At 39.3% G+C, this 13,632-nt stretch overlaps 1 protein-coding gene across 1 annotated transcript in view; it reads left to right on the plus strand.

Annotated features, from left to right (window-relative positions):
* Positions 1–1,154: 1,154 nt before the first annotated feature.
* Positions 1,155–13,632, plus strand: part of NDNF (neuron derived neurotrophic factor) — a 38,812-nt gene continuing 26,334 nt past the window's right edge. The window contains exon 1 of the mRNA XM_058293281.1: positions 1,155–1,724. Within this exon, the coding sequence (XP_058149264.1) occupies positions 1,717–1,724 (8 nt within the window). The 5' untranslated portion in view covers positions 1,155–1,716. The remainder of the gene's footprint in view (positions 1,725–13,632) is intronic.

Below are 13,632 nucleotides of genomic sequence, written 5' to 3' on the forward strand. Positions count from 1 at the left end.
GAGGTCCAGGGCTCCTTTTTAAACACCTCATTATCTCATCTGCAAAAATAATCTTGCACAGTGATCGTAAACGTCCCTTTTAACGTTTAAAAAGGCTATGATTTTTTACAAAACATTTTTGTGGCGTGTAATTGGTTTCTTCTAGTGCAGTATTCTCATCTAGGAGCTAAGAGAAGCATCCGACCGCCCTCTGTGACAAGATATTTAACCAAAAGACCGTAGCTCTTAATATAATGTGTAAGGTTGAATTTCATCTTATCTATCTTCATTTCACTGTGGCGTAAGAAGAAAGTACTTTCCCTGCTTTCAATATTGACACTGTATCTTCATAAACACGATATATTCTTAAAACTAGTTTATCTACACTGTAAACTCGAGAGTCTAAAAACCAGGTTTGGAGACTAGGTTCGCTGTTACGGAAAATGAGATTATTAAAGTATTCGGTATTCCCCACCGCCTCCCCTCCCCCCCTCCCGTTGACGTTTTCCAGTGCCCAGGCCAGGTTGCTAATTAGGTAACTTCTTATCATAATTACCTAGTCAGCCTTAACCGCTCCACACCCGCTGCTCCGTTTCTCACTGGTCCTACAGGGCCGCTTTTCAATTGTTAAAACAGCTGCTGAGTTTCAAACCCGAGGAGGCTGGGTCTGCGCCGAGGGGGAAGCGCTCCCTGGGCGAAGGCTGCGGTAGGCAGGCATTCGGGTGAAAAGTGGGGCATAGCTGCAGTTCGCACATTCTGCTTTCCGCCTGCGACCTCCAACCTTCGGTTTTAACTCGTCTCCCCACCCCGCCCCCAACTCAACACCAGCGCTTCCCCCTCGACTGCGCAGCCCCTCTCCCTGACAGTGCGACTGTCTCCCGCGCGCGTCTCCCGGGGTTTCGCGGCTCTTCCGGGTCCCTTCCCCGGGTGGCGGGGAGGTAAGGGGAGCAGCGTGCCCTCCGCCACGCCGCCGGCCAAGTCGGGTTTGGGGAGCGCTAGGTCTCCGGGTCGAGTGTGTGTGCGCGCGCGCGTGTATGTGTGTGTTCGTGTGCGCTGGCGCTCGACAAGGAGGAGGGAGGGGTGGAAGCAGCGGGCAGAGGAGGGAGGAGGCGGGCGGGCAGCGGTGGGGCGGGAGGGGCTGGGGATAGGCGGGGGAGCGCCTGGGGTTCTGCAGTGACACTCCGGAGCGAACGCACATTCCGAGCGCAGAGCCGCGAGACGGCGGAGAGAACTAAGCCGCTCCGCCGCCGCCGCCGGGTGCGCGCAGGCTCCCCGTCTCTGCGCTCCAGCCCGGCGCCCGTGCCCCGGGCGGCCGCCAGCGGAGTCGGCGCCGGCCCCGCGCCCCGCCGCAGCATCCTCCCGCCGCCCGGACCCCGCACGCTCCCTGCTTTTTAAAAGGACTTCCCGACACTTCCCTGCTCTGCCCCGGGGTCCCCCAGTTCCGCGCTTCCTCCCGCTTCACTTCGCAGCAACTTCGGTGGCCGCGCGCCGCCCGCCGTCACCCGCCTTTGAAGTTTGCAGCACCAACCGCAAAGTTGGGACACTTCGGCCGATTTAATTTTTCTTTTCCATCTGCCTTCAGCCCCTACACCCCAGTCCCGTCGGTTCCTGGATTCTGGGGCTTAGCATCTTGGCCGAAGCCGGGGGACGTGAACTATTTTGCTGAACACACCTCGGGAGAGATTTTTTCCCTCTCTCCGCTACCCCAGAAAAAAAAAAAAAAAAAAAAACTAAAAGATGTTAAGGTAAGTAGCGCTTAGAGGAAAGCAAATCCCCGACGCCCCAACTCCGGAGCCCGCCACTCCGAGACCTGAGGGACGAGGCGTTCACATGCAAGGGCTCGTCCCGGAGGGGGATTGAGGCTCTTATCCCCTAACTCCGCGGGGCCCTGCGAGGTTGTCGGTCATCGCTGGGCGAGGGCGCCCGAGACCGAGGAGCAGAGGGCGCGAGGGGCACGAAGCAGCCTTGGATGTTCAGGCTGGCTTCGTGGCGGCCCTGCGCGGTGTCAAGAGGGCGTGGAGAGGCAGTGTGCGGCCCGAGGAAAGGGATGGACCGGACTCCCGAAGAGCAGCGGTGTCCGCGGAACCCCTGAGCCTTTATCCCGGACGTGGCCTGGGCACTTACTTTGCCTGTCTGCGTGGGGGGCGTCTGCGTGTGGGCAAAAGGCGAGGGTTCTAGTGGGTGCGGGTTTGCGGAGAGGGGCCGCGCAGCCAGGGGCGCCGCGATCTCCGTCGGCGACCACCCCCCCCCACAGCTCTGCCTCCTGATTTGTCCTCTGCGTGGTAGGCGAGCATCTTTAGAGAAACTTCTGTGGGCTGAGCAGGGTGGCCCAGGACCCGCTCTGGCTTTTGCCCGGAGGGCAGAGCCGCCCGAGCCTGGACATTCCGGCGTCCTGCCCTCGCCCTGTCTATGCGCGGCGCAGGGTTTACTCTAATCCGTGCTACCATCCCTTTCGAGCTGAGCGTCGGGGCGTCCCCGACACTCGGGAATCCTAACATATGTTCTCAGGTCCCAGCTGCTCTCTGGGGACATTTAGCAGACTGCCGAACTGTTGGGGTACGGTGTGTTTCATTGTGCGTCATCACCCCATTTGCCCACCACCGCCCCAGGCGGAGGCGGGAGAGGTCTCCCCAACCCCCCCGCAGCTCAGAGCGGGTAGCCGGGCCCCTGCGAGTTCCCGGCGGGCACCTCTATGCCGCCCAGGTCGCGGTTCCCCAGCCGGCCCCCTTCGGGGCGCTGTCCATCTCCTGCTCTGGGCACGGGTAAACTCCCTGAAACTAAGACCTTGAGCAGGAAATGAACCTGAGCAAACATCTCTGGCTTTGATTTTTTTTTTTTTAACTGAGGCTTTTTTGTAGCAACTTAGTTGGGTTAATTTGTTTACTTATCTTTCTATTCCACTAAATTGCGAGGAAGAATTCATTTTTCCTTTAGTCTCTGATCTACCAAACACACTACCCTCTCTCTTCCCCCTTTCACCCCTCCTCCTCCTGCCTCGCTTCCTGAACTCTTTTTCTTTTCTGAAGGAGGGAATCTCCGCACCTCCTCCTCCTCTTCTCCTCCCACCCGGTCCCTGAGCGCCTGTGAGAACCAGGGGAGTAGTCAATGGAAATAAATAGGACCTGCTCCCTTCTCCGCCCCCTTCAAACAAGCAAAATCCTCCCAGGGCTCGTAGAAGTAGAGATAAAACATCCTTCCCGAGGGAGCGGTTGCTGAGGATTTGATGGGATTGAGTTGTTTTATTATCCTGAAAGATGTGATGGATGGATAAGAGAAGTAATATGTACAAAGAGCAGAGTGTACTGAGGGCTTGGTATTGTTCATTATTGCTTATTAAGAGTGATAATAAGGCGGTAACCTTAGCTGAGACTGTGTTTATACTTGGTTTGATTTTATGTCAGTCTCTTGTTACAGTGGTTTCAGAAAGTGAAAACACCAAAAAGATATTAATTCCTCATACTCATTCTGCATATGGGATTAATAAATGTCAAAAAGGTACTGTCACTTAACCAAAGTTTTAATCCATGAGCTTCTGGAAGGTTGCAATCTTATAAAATGTCCTCATTCGCCTCAATGTCTAGAAGTTTAAAAATATTGGAAACATAATTAATTATGGTCCCAATTCCCATTTTCAATCTAAACCTATATTCAGGATTACATTAAAATATCTCATCATTATCCTCCAAAAGTGACTCTTAACAAGTTCATATTCTTGCAGGGAGGTGCAACTGGGAATGAGGGGTCCAGAAGTTGGAGAAATGAGTAATATTTCAAATTTCTTTCAAAAATTCTTTACTTCTTCCTTTAAAGAAAGAAATTACAAGTGCGTTTTCTGCTCATCTCAACTTCAGTGACTGTCCTTAATCTTTACCACACACTCAAAACATAACAGCTTGTCTGTATTATTGTTTTCATATTTATGACAGGATGTTTTATTCATTAAACCTGTATGTCAAAGAAGCAGCCTCAGCGTGACAGTAACACTCTGTTTTAATTAGTAACTATCATAAAAAAAGAAGCTAGAACTCTATAATGCTCCAAAATTGCTACGAATTATGTGTGGTTTAAATTACACATTTATTTCAGCAGAAATGAAACCACGAATATAAAACATTTTAAACATTTGGAGATACAGCTTTTATCTGTTAAGATATAACAAAATATATAATTGAAAAATATCCCTCATTGAGAATAGGGGAAACTCCCACACCCAGTTTATTTGTTCCGGATCTATTTAACATTCATGTGGTAAAGTATGAATGTAAAGGAAGAAAGACTAATGTCATAACCCTGCCAAAACCGTGCCGACGCAAAGCTGCATTCAAAGTAGCCACGGAAGGTCAGTCTTCAGATAACTTAACGCAGGGACTTTTTCAACTGGCTTCGTGAACCTGATAATCCAGATTTTAGTTTGCTCATTTAGACTTGTTGACCAGTTTCTGTGTGTCGTGGGGAAAAAATATAGATTTTTAAAACACTAACAAATTACTTGAAATGAAGAGGGAAAAGGTAGAAATATAATGTATGCATGTAGTGTTGTCTTCCCTTGTCTGCTTCAACAGCAGTTCCATTTGGTCTATCTGAAGGAAAGAATTTTTATTTTAAAGCTTGATTGTGTTTTTGTTGTCTTTGTTAAGAAAGCAGAACTTATTTTTCATGTTGATATGGGGAAGAACAGATACTGGTAGTGGGATGATTATGCCTGAATTAACAGTATAACGTCAGTGTGAATTCCACATAATTAGCACTGATTAAAGTTATGGTAGATTTAATTTCCCTTCTTTAGTTTTCCCTGTGACAGAGAGGTTGAGTCCAGTGACCAAGCAGTGCTCTCACACCTTTTTTGTTCCCTGTCTTCTTGTCAAGTCTTTTCCATAGTGGTTAACGATTGAACCTTGTCAGAGTAAGTTGCCATCAGCTAGTCACTGGGAAGAAAGTATGTTGCACAGTCATTTGTATCGGGTCGAAGGCAAACATAACCTAGAAAAACCATTTAGATAATTTCATTTGACTTTGGAGCAATATACAGGACCTCTAAATGTTTATTTCAGAAAGGTTATTCTGAATAACATAATTTATTCTTCCCCTATTTCTTGTTCACTGTCAGTAAGAGAAGCAAAGGCTAAACAAGTTATAACTGAATAATAAATAATAAACCATGCCAAATCTTTGCTTTGGAAAAAAAAATGGTTTCAGAACAAAACACAACCCCCCCCCAATATTTAAATACTCCATTTAAAAATACTTTGATTCTATACCATAAGGATAGACTAAATTCTGCTTTATTTTCCCACTATATTACAAATACAAACTAACACTTAAGGTACATGGAATCATGCTTCCACATGTTAATTTTGACCTAGGAAGAAAAGTAAATAATTTATTGTTGGTGTCAAAAAAGAAACACGTAGCACGACATGAAAAAACAGAACTGCTACTATTTTGTTGCATCACAAAGTACGTATATATCGTTATATTTCTGAGGAAAATATACCATTTGTGTATGAATCCGTGTTTGTTTGGACGTGTGTATAGATTTCATTTATCTTTTGTCATTTCTGAGATGGCACCTGGTATTTGCTGTTCCATAGCCCACTAGTGCCCAAGCCAGTGCTAAAAGCAGGTGAGGTGTATGGTTAACTGCTTTTGTGACTGCTGAATCCTACAACTCTAAAGTTGCTATAGTCATATTTTCCTTCTTACATTTGGTATTTTTATTAAAAACTTCAAACTAACAAATCCATGAATTTTAGTCTTTTGAAAAATTTTGAAACATGAAATATTTAATATCAGTTCTCTCAAATAAAAGATACTGCATGTTTTGCATTTTCAAAATTAAGGGTAAAGAATTTGATCAGTATGAAATAAAAGGAAACTAGCAATATGTTTCTGTAGATTTTTCCCTTTGGGATGAAGAGACAGATCTTACCACAGAACAGCTGGGTATTGAATCCTCTTACAATGTTAGGTTTTTTTCAAGGAATTCACTGAACTAGATTTGATTTAGACTTCGCTTTAAAGTCCACAGACCTCAAGTTTATAAGTACAGAAACTTCCAAGGTTACATTTAATTATGCCTTCAATAATTTCCATATTCTTTGGAAAGTAGTTTATTTTAGTAAAAGTCAGTGATTAGTTCTTGGTTTTCATTTGTTAATTTTTTCCCAGGGCCAAATTTGAACATGATACAAATTTAATGTTTCATATGGTTCTCTGATGTATATACTTTAGTTTCATTTATGAAAACTCTGAAATGAATCTTTCCTTTAAAAAATATGGCAGAAGGTATATAGTTAACTTGCCAAATGTCTCTTTTAATTCCCCTTTTGAAAGAATCTTCTGTCTTTTCTATAGTCATGAGAAAAGGAAGAAAAAAAAGTTTTAGGAATAATAGGGTTATATAAAGTTTGGAAGGAACTCAATAAAAACATGATTGCGCCTGATTGGAAATCAACACATTTGAGTGAACTATTAGATTCTACTTCTGCAGTGTGGAGATATTTAGATGTAAGAACTCAGTAACAAAAACTGAGTTAACAGCATTCACTCATGTCTGTTTTCAACCTGAAATGATTTCAACCAATATCACAAATCGTGGCGACTGGCTCAATTAAGTGGACTTTGCAAGTTTCTGTCTGTTAGTGTTTCTTCTCCCTAAAATGAAATCACGGGAAACACCCTCTTCTTCCAGCTGTGTACTCGGAGAGCATAGATCCCACAATCTAAAGACATAGCCAAAAAATATAATGCTATATTCAAATGTGACTTTTATCAACAACTAAAATTCGTCATAGCTACATCGTTCTGTGAGGCAGTCTTTACATACACAGACGTAGATAGAGTATGAGATTGAAATGTAACATTTTCTAAAGTAAGTAGTAAAAACAGAACTCATGATTAGAAAGACTTGTGAAGTGTAATATCTCATTGTTGAAAATCACCATGACTATGTTTTTAAAGTTATAGGAATTGTGAACAAGTTAATACACGCAAGAACAGACAATACCAGATTTGTACATTTGGCAAACAAAATGAAGGGGGCTGCTATGGTAATTACTTCAAAATATTATGTGTAAGAGGGAAAGGTTAGATGTAAAAAGACCTTATTTGTTTAGAACTGGTTTCCCAAACTTAGATGCTATGTTAGGTACCTCCTAGGGTGTATATGGTTATAATTTATAGCACATTTTAGTGAAAAGTAAAACACGGCCATACATGTTAACCTCAGCAACGGCTTTGATTTCTCTCTTGTGTTCAGGTCCTATGTACACTAAGCCCATAGGCATTGCCAAGTGTAACATTTTGGATTTTATTCCAAAAATAAAATGTGCTTCTTATTAAATTTTCATTCATACAAAAAAAACCACATAATTGCGCATGATTCCTTTTAGTTATCTTGTTTAAAAGTATATCTAAAGACAAATAGTAAACCAATTTTGCCGGAAGGATATGCTTATATGTGTATCGTGATTTGCATCAAAATATTATGTAAATGTGGCTAACATTTGATAAATGTTGTAATTTCGTATTAAATTGCAGAATTCATTAAATCCATTGATAGTATCAAAAGCTTCAAATTAAGATTGATTCAGAAATAACTTGAATCCTGTGTTTGAAGAGCTGTTTGTTGTCAGTAGCTGTGACTGAGGTCAGAGTAGCAGTGCTAGCTAGAACACCTGGCAAACTGGGAAAAAAGCGCCATCATTTTCTCTCTCTGCCTCACCCTGTCCCGGATGTGAATGTCAGTTCTATTGGTGACCCTCAGAAGTTTACAAAAATGTGCTATGAAAATATATTACATCTTTTTCAATGGAAAAATAAAATTGTCTCTTAAATGGAAGATAAAAGTTTAACACTCGAATGACCTCAGTAGCAGCATTAACCCCACAGTAGATGAACTTCCAGGTGGGCTCTGTGAAAGAAGCTTGAGAGGGCCTGGGGAAGCCACCCAGCCCCCAGGTGTTACGAGGGCTTCTGACTATACTGAAATGACTTATGCAGAAAGGTTTTTAAAAAAATTTGTTGTTTTCAGTGTCCCTTTTAAATATGAAAATACCCCTGGGATGGGAAAGAGGGTATGTAGATATCCGATAACACCTTACAAAGATATAAATAGCTAGATAAGGCCAGATATTAAGAATGTTAGCATGAGAAAGAATTTTAAAGGAACATGATATATAGCCTTGGCACCTGGCCCTCTCTGTTTCTAGAACAACCTACCTTTAGAACAGGGGCTCTTAACCAGAGACCCTAAGGGGTCCATGGAAAGATTTCAAGGGGTCTGTGAGCATGAACTGAAAATCCAGAAAAACATTATTCTTGTGGGGATGTGTTGGTGCGGGTGTGATATATTTATTAAATAAAGCACAGTATAGTGTGGACTTAGTATGATTTTTATTTTGTTGTAGAGTATTCTGAGCCTGCAAAAAGGTTGGTAAGGATGGAAGAAATGGTTTTATTACATCGTGGAAACATGAGTTTCTAAATGTTTGCCAAAAATGACCATTTGAACAGATGTTGAACCGTGTTAGTTTATCAGGTATTGAAGTTTTGGGAACGTTGTAAAACGTAATTTTGAATAGTCCTAAAATTTAATTTAAAGACTTGACTATGTTGCGTGTCTTAAAACTATCGGCCACTGCATTCTGAGAAGGGGTCCATGGTTTTCACCTGACTGGCAAAAGGTTCCATGGAACAAAAAAGGTTAAGAACCCCTGCTTTAGAATGTACCTGCTTTTTTTTTTCCTTCCTCTAATACTGATTCTCAGTTTCTTATGCTTTAACTTATACCCAGGCCCGGCTTCCTGGGCCTGTCCTTAGGAGGGCCCTGCTTGTTTGAACAGACTGCTGTCGCCATCTTGAAATCTTACATTTTTGAACCAAGTGTCTTGCATTCATTTTGCACTGGATCCCTCAAATTTTATAGCAAGTCCTTGTTATATCTCGGTATGAATTTAAGTCATAGAATATTAGTATCTAGGAGTTAGGAGGGATATTTGAAATTATGTCTACAAAGTGAGGCCCAGTGAATATTTGAATTTAAAACAGGAACCTCTTAAGCACTTAAGTGGAGTTGTCCCATTACCTTTAAAATCATGCTGAATAGGTATCCAGCTTCTGATGGTGAAGGTCAGTCAAGTAGAGGTCTCTAAAACAGGTAATCCTCACCCCTGAGGGTGTGCAAGATGCCTTGCTATAGTGCAAAAATTAAGTAGAGAGAGAAATTATGTTTTATTAATATTTAATGTATTTACTGATAATAGCACTCTTACTCAGCATATCAGATGGCCATTGAACAAAAAAAAAAAATTGGCACCAGTGACACTTTCTTACTTTATTCTTCAGTTAAAAATAATACATGGTAAAAATAATAATGTAATCAGCTTGGACAAGAAGTCAACCCTTTCCACAAAATACCACTGAAAAAGATTAAAACTGTACAATTTCATTTTGTGATACTGTAATAGTCAACCCAGAATAGACTAACTTGATTCATGATACATGCATATTTTTGTGTTTTTTGTTTTCAGATCATTTATAAGAGGTTTGGACACCATAATGCAGACAACTTGTTATAGAGAGTGAGGTCTTAATAAGGAGATGAAAAAGAGTCTGAGCCACCAAATAAACTCTTCACTATTTTCTTAAAGAGGGCTCTTATTTATTTGTATATTTCTTCTGCTCCCAATGAAGTAGATAGTATACCCCTTATATACTGAAAAATTCAATATTCTAAGAGTTTTAAAAAAATGCTACCCAACCATTTCATGCTCTTAAAAAATGTATATTGTAGTACATTTTGAAAAATTTCTTTGTAATTTTATTGTTTTTCAGTAAAGTTTTTGATTATTAGCTTATGTTAAAGTTGTTTCTGTGCTTTGAATTTAATAAAGTACATGGAAATTATTCTATTTATTAATAATATTATAACTTTGGATAAGCCTTGACTGATGACAAAATAGCTCCACATCTCTTATTTTCCTTAATACTCACAGTGACCTCATGAGAAAGACATTATTATTATTATTATTCCTGAGAAATCTGAGACTGTTTCTATTAAGTGACTTACCTAAACCTCCAGGCTTTTTAAAGAAAGGGGTAACTGGTACAAGACAAATTGATGGAAATTTCTAAAAATTTTAAATCAAGATTAATTGCTAAAGTAATTCACATAGGCACAATTTTTTTAGAATTGTTTTAAATTTAATGACTCAAAGATATTATTTATTTAGTGTGAATACCACAAGACCATAATTTTAGACTACATATATATTAAATTTTTTTGTAATAATTATTGTATATATTTTTTAGGGGAAAATTCATTAAACTTTTCCACTTTTAGGTTAGTATTTAAGGTCATGCAAAAACAACCTGTCTTTGAAAGTAAAAATTATTAATAGATTCCAAATGGCACAAAGTATTGGCAGTGGCTCTTCTCATGATTTGTCAGTAATGATAAGTAGCTGGATGATGCCCTACCTCTGTCCTTCTTTAAAGGTCAAAGACTTTCTTAATAGGGGAAATTGTTAAAATTGTAATGAAGTATCAGTCTTAAAGCATGTCTAAAATGAAAAACAATACAAAACAAGATTAAAAAAAAAAAAAGGAAAAGACGTGAAGGTTCCATTTTAAACCTCCCCATGCTCTTCCCACCACCACCATCATTTGCACAAATCCTGCTCCAAACACAAAAGTCAGAATAAGTATCACTTTGTTTTATTAAGTCTTCGTAGAGCCGTGGAGTCAATCTTTGAAGGCAAATTTAACTACTTTTCTTCAGCCCTTCTCTTAATCAGTCCAGGGGACTAGTTAATGAAATCTGGGTGTTAAAATGCCCTGAGATGCATTATTTGTTAAGTTGGATTTGTGTGTGTGTATATGTGTGAGCATGAAATCGACAAGGCCTTTAGCGTAACATGAAAACAAGTTGTCTAGAAAAAGAAATAGTAAAAAATGTTTTCTTCGGTAAATCGAACCTTTTAAGAAAAGTGGGAATTAGAAAAAATGAGTTATTGAAATGTATTCCAAATATGGATAGTAGTTGCAACACTGAAAATTCAGTAAGCTGCAAAATCCCTTTTGAAATTAGTAGTAATTAGTAGTAGTTCAACTCTACAGTTAGTCTATTATTCCATTAGTAGTGAGGATTCTGAAGAGGTAAGAATTGAAGTTAGACCAGTTCTAAGATTTTTTATTTTTAGATAAATGATTTCCAAAATTCCATGTTAATAATAAAAGCTCTCAGACACAAATGAAATATTTTTAAAGTTTAAAAGGCTTTAAAACAAAATGAGGAAACATTCAAAGAGTGAAAGTATATAAAGCCATATCAACACTTTAGCTACCAAATTCAGTTTATAATTAAATTTTTAAAAAAAATCTTAAGTGTAGTGTATCTATGCTTCCAAAGCAAAGACAAAAACAAAGAGGCAGTTTGGAGACATCATTTTCTCTTGGCAGGGTCTATTTTGTGTAATGACCACTGTACATTGCTGACCCTCAATACACACCAGGTGTAGCCTTTCATTACTGCTTCTCTTTAAATAATTTTTAAAAAGAAGAAAAAAAACCACACTTAATTCTATATCATACTTTGAGGGGGAAAGGGGTAAAGGAATTGTAGGTCTGAATTACCATATTGGGTCAGTACTTTGTGATTTGTCATCTCTACTTGTTGTAGGTTGACAGACTTGCATTATTTCATCATAATTTGCTTTACGCTCTTCATTGAAAATCACTGACTGTCTCTTTACATCTTCTGCCTTTTGAAAGTGTCCTATTCTTTCATCATCTCTTAGTCCAGAAATAATAATGCAGAACATCTCAGGAACTGAGTCTGACCCTTTGCTCTCTAATCTCTACATGCTCCTCCTAAACCCTTCCCTAGATCTTATGTCTGAAAAGGCTGAGCACACTGACTTTTGGACTGGTTTTAATCCAGCATTGTTTTTTAAATGATATTGATATCTTGGGGTATAATATAGCAAGGTTAACAGTTATTAGAATATTAAGAGCTTCCAACTTTTTCTGTGATTATTTTTAAAAATCCAACATCTTGGCTTATCTTCTGCTTCTGGTCAGTCTTGAATTGATTAGGGACCTAACCTTTACCTGATAGGTTAGGTAAATAAAGAGAGAACAATCTGATGCTGAAACTCCTTCTCATATCTCTGTTTAAGGGAAAGTAAAAAACAAGTGTCTAGAGTCAAAGTATTTTTTGCTGTTGAATAAAATTTTGCGGTTAGTTTGAGAAGCTGGCTTATACTGTTTGTATATAAAAAGAAACTTTTTAATTTTAAAAAGGTATTCACATGCATTAGTTCACTTACTCTAATAACAATTCTGGGAATAATAAGTCTCCCTTTTGTAGATGAGGAAACAGACTCAAAGAGATCAAGAGATGTCCTAAAAGTACAAAAGCAGATAATGGTGTGGGTCAGGACTTCTTCAGCCCAGATCTTCTTACTCTACATCCAGTGCTCTTTTTATGTTTTGCTTTAACGGCCTTTAAATTGTCCCAAAACTTGAATGAATGAATGAATATTGTCATATAATATATGTATATATGCCATGACAATGGAGAATGGGAAAGAGTAAAGAACAGGCCAAAAATTAAAATCAGATGATTGTAAGAGAACTCAGTCCTGAATTGACAGGAATATAAGATTTGGGAAGATCTCATGTGAGACATAAGATAGGAGAGTGAGATAGAGAAAGAAAGAAACAGACAGTGATATGTTAACTATCAATTCTTCTAGGTTCTCTAAACTATTAGTTCATCAGGAACCAGAGTCTTTGGAGAATATCTTATCTCTCCAAAGATGTGGCTTTGAAGTTTGTTACTTGGGGCAAAGAGTAGTAGAATAAATACACATTTGAAGACCATTACTTTACCATTTATTTTCACAAGAGCAAGACAGTGACACACTTGTGTGACTCCTCCTCCTCCCCTTTTTTTCTGTTTTCTGGAACTAAGAATGATTTAGGGTTTAACCATTTTAACTAATATATTTAAGGTCCTTCTGCTCCCAGTAAAGTCCTAGGGATATCTATCTTGCTCACTTATCTCATGAGTCATATTATCATTATAGTTCTTTTTTAAATTACTATTTTGATTTTTTTCTGTGCTTTGGCATTGGAGGCCACCTCAGTCCTTTTGGTAGGAGACTAGAGTTAATGTCTTTATAACAGAAGAACTGCCAGGGACCAGGGAGCAGAAGGTAAAGCTTCAGGACTAGCAGATATTTGGGAAAATATGAGATTAGGAGCGTAGACTTAAACACCCTTTTTTTATTTTATGGTATTTATATTTTATGGCAGTAATAAATAATTCTTTCTTGACAGCATTTTATTTATTACTTCTGCTTTTGCAATCCCTGAACAAAATAGAAATTTGGTATAACTCTGAATCTTGTCATAAGCATTTGAAGGGTCTACTAATCTGTTACAGGCCTGTTTGATAAACATAACATCCTCAGCAGGAATAAACTAGCATGTCATTTTTTCAATGTAAAGAAAGTAGAGAAAAGAGAAAGGTGTGAAATCTTGTGGATATAATAATATTTCTCAAAAAAAAAGGAAGAAAGAGTGTGCGCAATCTCTGTTTCATCCATGTCTATTCCTAAGTATATGTTTAAAATACTTAAACCTTGA

The sequence above is a fragment of the Dasypus novemcinctus genome, chromosome 1, assembly GCF_030445035.2.
Source record: "Dasypus novemcinctus isolate mDasNov1 chromosome 1, mDasNov1.1.hap2, whole genome shotgun sequence".
NCBI lineage: Eukaryota > Metazoa > Chordata > Mammalia > Cingulata > Dasypodidae > Dasypus > Dasypus novemcinctus.